Source organism: Alosa sapidissima, chromosome 18 (assembly GCF_018492685.1).
Source record: "Alosa sapidissima isolate fAloSap1 chromosome 18, fAloSap1.pri, whole genome shotgun sequence".
NCBI classification, from domain to species: domain Eukaryota; kingdom Metazoa; phylum Chordata; class Actinopteri; order Clupeiformes; family Clupeidae; genus Alosa; species Alosa sapidissima.
The window spans coordinates 1,516,299-1,522,500 of record NC_055974.1 but is presented as its reverse complement, the minus strand read 5'-3'; the positions used below and the strand labels follow the sequence as shown (position 1 = coordinate 1,522,500).

At 43.1% G+C, this 6,202-nt stretch overlaps 1 protein-coding gene across 1 annotated transcript in view; it reads right to left on the bottom strand.

The window, feature by feature from the left end:
* LOC121689682 (sodium/bile acid cotransporter 7-like) overlaps positions 1-3,719 on the bottom strand; it is a 77,547-nt gene extending 73,828 nt beyond the window's left edge. The window contains 5 exon segments of the mRNA XM_042069696.1: positions 246-284; positions 820-895; positions 2,565-2,701; positions 2,886-2,968; positions 3,493-3,719. Of these exon segments, the coding sequence (XP_041925630.1) occupies positions 246-284; positions 820-895; positions 2,565-2,701; positions 2,886-2,968; positions 3,493-3,592 (435 nt within the window). The 5' untranslated portion in view covers positions 3,593-3,719.
* Between the last annotated feature and the right edge of the window lie 2,483 nt (positions 3,720-6,202).

The following is a 6,202-nucleotide window of genomic DNA, read 5'->3' as shown; positions in this document are numbered from 1 at the left end:
CCATTTTGGGAGACTGTCTACAGACACTGCGTTCTTTTACAGTGTATTCAGGGCACTGGCAGCTAGCGGATTGTGAGGAAATGTTTGCTGTATGTGATGTTTTGTAATGTATTATCTTAGAAACCATGTGACATTGCTTAGAGCACCTTTAGTTTTGCTTTAGCTTTAGTGCAAGCTTTAGTTAGACTTCAGACTTCACACTCAAAATTGCATTCAAATGAGGGCCCATAGTGCTATAAACTCACCAAGAAACTACCAAAGGCAGAGTTGAAGATGGCAGCAGCCTGTGAGTGGAAAATAAATGTTTGGGTCAGCAAAAACAAATGCTATGGGCACTGTGCACTACCTTACTTGAAGTCGGCAAACCATCCTGTTCGTTGACATCGCTGTTAACAAGCACCTGAAGAGGATTGCTTCAGTTGTACCAAAACGTGTGCTCACTGAAAATCCTTCCCTCCTTATTTTGTGCAGCCACTGCATGTAGACTGGCGTTTTTAGGAAAAAGGTGGAAGCTAAAATCGCTTCTAGAACGACTTGAAGCTGAGCAGAGTGTCACCCAGCAGTGCTCCTTAGAGCCGCCCAGACATTAAGACTCACGTACATTGACAACCATGACAACGAACAGGAAATTGGTTTGCCGACTTCAAGTAAGCTATAGTGCACAGAGCCCATACCTTATGTACTATTACAGTCACATCAACACACACACACACACACACAAAATATACTACTATTACACACACACAAAATATACTACTATTACACACACACACAAAATATACTACTATTACACACACACAAACACTGAACCATTCTTACCTCATTTCCTCCAACAGCTTTGGTTAGGATGACAGCAGAGGATACTGGTGGGGGCATACACCCGACTGTCTGCAGCCTTGGGAACACAATCACACAAAGCCATGCTCATTAAATTCCCATTCCAAGCACACATGCCCACACACACACACACACACACACACACACACACACACACACACACACACGAGTAGGCTAACAAAACAACATGTATGTGTGCTTGTTGCTGCACGGAAAGTTGTTTACACACTAATGTGCGTAGGTGTGTTTGTGTGTCGGAGGGATTATAATGGCACCAATAATCACCCTACTAGCTGATAACCAATAACCAGTAGCCCTGACTCTCCTATCTAGTGTTTCCCTTATATCCCCCCTATCTTTTAAGGTCACCATACACCTCTATTACCACCACAACACCCACACTATAACTGAACAGGAACGATAACAGTCTGCTGCAAGACCTGCCGTCTAGACCTTTTCTACTGCAATCTATTTCATATATGCACAGAAGAGATGTTAGAACACTTGTGCTCAAGATTTGGGATTTCCCACAGTAGCCAATCAACAACCAAGCCTAAAGAACATTATATGACATGTCATAGGATACTAATAGGGCTGCAACTAATTGACTGATTAATCTGTTGATTATTGGCCAAAGCCCAAGATTATGTCCTTAAAATGTTTGTCCACACGCCAAAGATATTTAGTTTACTGTCATAGGAGTAGCTGAAGATGACAATATTCAAGTTTAAGAAGCTACAATCAGAGAATTTTTAAGTATTTTCTTTAAAACAAATGATGCAAACCGATTAGCCCATCACCAAAATAGTTGCCGACTAATGTAATAGTTGACGACTACTAATCAAATAATTGGTTAATTGTCGTAAGCCCTACACAACTACAAAGAACCAAAGAAGCAAACACAAAATCACTAACAAAGCAGCCTTAGCAGTGGGCAAAGCGTAGGCTTCACTAGCCAGTGCTTACGATGCGTTGCTGGTTGATACGGACTCAAAACTAGAAGCGTAATTGCCCAACGCAAGAACCAAAGCAGGACAAACATCACAATCAGAGAACCCTTCATGATCATAAGGGGGTTTTAAGCACGCACCTTCCTTTTTCTGTGTTTCATTGAATTAGGCCCCCAACACTTCCAGAAGGCTCAACAGCGGTTATTGGTGTCCCAGACTCACCTACCTCCCCACTCATGATGGTTTTTCATGATGGGTTTCCTTACTCCTAAGAAGCCATTGTTTGAATAGGCAGTGCATTCTACAGTCATGTCTCTTTGTTTGTTTTGGTCATTTATGATCCAATCAGCAACATAACTAAACAAAAGGTAAGCCACAGATGCAGGCATCAACAAATACTGTCCATTATAATAAATCTGTCCTAATACGTGAGAGTAAACTTCAGGAAACTGGAAAATCAGATTTGACCTTTGCTGATTTTGACTAGTACTCTCCACACCTCCCTGATTACACAAACAAAACACACTGCTTTCACAATCTGATTCCTTATGAGGAAAACATAACAAAGGAGGAGGATGTATGCACTCCACTGAAGGGCTTAGTCATCATCAGTGTGAGAGTCTATAGGTGATGCATGTTGTGTATGTGTGTAAGATGGTGTTGCCTGTGTGTACGTGTTTATGCCTACACGGTATATGTATGTGTGTGTGTGTGTGTGTGTGTGTGAGAGAGAGAGAGATAGTGTGTGTGTGTGTGTGTGTGTGTGTGTTCACACACCCTCTCAGCAGCCATTGGTTCATTGATGTGAGCTCCAGGACATGGACCAATACCCAGATGCATAATGGGAAAAAGATCAGGGTGAAGCACTGAACAAACAAGTGCAACCGCACATGTAGCAGAGCTGACGCTAACTCCTACAGCAAAGACAGTGGGAGAGAGAGACATAAATAGAGAAACACACATAATTGATTCATCATGGGTGTTTGACAAGTAAATTGAGGAAGCGGAATGACCGGTATGTTGTTAAGGCAGCAGGATTGAAAGTGTTTGGAGTGACTAGTGGGAGTCAGTCAGTACAGGGCTAGCAAGTTCCTATACCTCTGTTTTCAGTGACAGACCACTGTTCAGAAAGATGGCTGAGACAGCAATATAAGACACTGTGATCTCTGGATGAAGAGGACCTGAATGAGAGATGGAGAAGGCAGATTTAGAGACAAGTGGGCTACCACACTCTACAAGCTGAACAGAGACAGGAGCCAATTAAATGAGGCAAAATAAGCTAGTGAAGAGAGAGAGAGAGAGAGAGGAAGAGAGAGAGAGATGCCCAAGGCCCAGGAGTAATCCTCATAAACCAGGTGTGATGTGGAGGCAGTGTCCGCGCGCAGGTCCGGGTGCTACGTGTCACTACAGATGCGCGTGACCCATGTATACACACATGGGCCATTCATACAGCAGCCTAACCTGTTCATGGATGGATGGTTTCTGATGTACAGTAGGCTACTGAGAGTTGTCGTTTAGCCTAACATATACCATAGCTGGTTGAGACAGTCTCGTCTCTCTTATAATGTCTATAGATGCTGTAGTAACTAAAATGATAGACAAAGACCTCAATCACTACCTGACAAGAAAGTTGAGTAATATTTCAGAGGAACGTTTTGTCACTTTCTTCTTGTTTTACCCATAGGCTACTACACATGACACTTACCTCCTTTCACCCCGACGGATGGCTCTAGTCTAGCGCAGGCGATTGCCACAACAATCCCGATTATAAACCATTCCTTGCGTATCCGCGCAAGCAAACCCATAGCAAGAAGCACCCTTCAGCTCCCTGCCAGTGCCTCCCTGTAGTGCCCAGGAGTCAGGACACAGAGAGCTTTTTCTCTTCTCAACTGAAGCCCCAGTTGCTCCCCCACTTCCTGACACATACGCGTATCGCCATCACAACCGTAAGTACCTTAGTGAATGCGCATGCATTTTGTGTCCGTGTGAACGACCACATCAGAATGAACATCGCATTTTTTTTGTTTTTGCAAAATAGCAGACTTACATCACTCATTGATTTATTTGTATTTTTTATGTTGAACAAAAAGTCCCTCCAAAATGAAGCGACATTTTTTCTCACTATCACTCACTCTGCCAAGAGTTGAAGTTCAAGTAGCTTAGTTTGTCGTGTGTGTGTGTGTGTGTGTAAAAGAGATTGTCTGAATGGCAGTATTAGTCAGGTTCCTTATAATCAGATTTGAACCTTTGTGGGAAGTTTTTTGGGATTATGTAAACTATACATTTTTGGAAAGGTTATTGTATAAGGAGTCAGAAAATCAATGTTTGCATTTGATCAGATGTCTATATGGCAGCCATATTGAAGTTTAACAAATGGCTGCCATAAAATAAATTGTAATATCTCGACTTCTGAATAAACTGGAATGTTGATTTTTACTGCTAAACCCACACTGTAATGGTCAAGGAATCCAATGGTGCTACTTACACTTTACCATATTAACCCTTCAGTGCATGAGCTGTAAAAAAAATACCCTGTGTGGTGGTTTTCTTGCAATATCTTTGTAATAAAAAGTAATTTCATATTCCAGCTGTTATTCAAAAAATAAAGACTTTTTATAACACTCATTAAAACATTTAATATTTATTGTGGGAATGATTACAAAGACATGCACATTGCAAACCTAATAGAATGGGTGCTGAGAGTGAGCCACACAAAAAGTAGCTTCTGTTGAAAGATTTTATTTGCAGTGATTTTTCTCACATGCTTTAGGGCACTACACTGCCAAATTTCTCACATGCTTTAGGGCACTACACTGCCATACTAATCATTGATATCAATTGCAACAGCCAGAGAAATAAAAATCAATTTTACGAAATATGACCTAGGCTACACGCCATAGCCAGCGTCACGAGACTCAATGTATATAACACCGAGCACTGCGTTGAGAAGCACTTCAGTAGCTCTATTGAGAAGACGTGGCTACTTGAATGAGTGTGCAAGTAGCGTCCCCGGTTCGATTCCGGCAAGGAGCCGTGACCGCCGCTGTCAGCCATTAATTTTACGCTACGCTGTCCGGTGGTCATCGGATCGCAAGTCCGTGCGTGCGTGCGATCTCTCATGAAGCCAAGTGCCTGTTTGTAACTATTTTCTTTCTGTTTGGTGTGCTGTTTACTGAGTGCATTCATATTAATAATCATTGACATCAATTGCAACAGCCAGAGAAATAAAAACAGCTGTCCGGTGTCCGGTGCTCATGACGATCGCGAGGCCGTGCGTGCGTGCGTGCGTGCGTGGGTGCTGGCTGGCACGCACGATCTCTTATAAAGCAGAGTGCCTGGCTGTTTGTAACTGTTTGCTTTCTGTTTGGTGTGCTGTTTACTGAGGGCATTCATACTAATCATTGATATCAATTGCAACAGCCAGAGAAATAAAAATCAATTTTACGAAATATGACCTAGGCTACACGCCATAGCCAGCGTCACGAGACTCTAATAATATACATAACACTGAGCACTGCGTTGAGAAGCGCTTCAGTAGCTCTGTTGAGAAGACGTTGCTACTTGAATGAGTGTACCAGTAGCATCGCCGGTTCGAATCCGGCAAGGTGCCGTCACCCATTCTTTTTACACTACGCTGACCGGTGGTCATCGCGATTGCAAGTCCGTGCGTGACTGCGATCTCTCATGAAGCCAAGTGCCTGTTTGTAAGTGTTTGCTTTCTGTTTGGTGTGCTGTTTACTGAGTGCATTCATATTAATAATCATTGACATCAATTGCAACAGCCAGAGAAATAAAAATCAATTTTACGAAATATGACCTAGGCTACACGCCATAGCCAGCGTCACGAGACTCAATGTATATAACACCGAGCACTGCGTTGAGAAGCACTTCAGTAGCTCTATTGAGAAGACGTGGCTACTTGAATGAGTGTGCAAGTAGCGTCCCCGGTTCGATTCCGGCAAGGAGCCGTGACCGCCGCTGTCAGCCATTAATTTTACGCTACGCTGTCCGGTGGTCATCGGATCGCAAGTCCGTGCGTGCGTGCGATCTCTCATGAAGCCAAGTGCCTGTTTGTAACTATTTTCTTTCTGTTTGGTGTGCTGTTTACTGAGTGCATTCATATTAATAATCATTGACATCAATTGCAACAGCCAGAGAAATAAAAACAGCTGTCCGGTGTCCGGTGCTCATGACGATCGCGAGGCCGTGCGTGCGTGCGTGCGTGCGTGGGTGCTGGCTGGCACGCACGATCTCTTATAAAGCAGAGTGCCTGGCTGTTTGTAACTGTTTGCTTTCTGTTTGGTGTGCTGTTTACTGAGGGCATTCATACTAATCATTGATATCAATTGCAACAGCCAGAGAAATAAAAATCAATTTTACGAAATATGACCTAGGCTACACGCCATAGCCAGCTT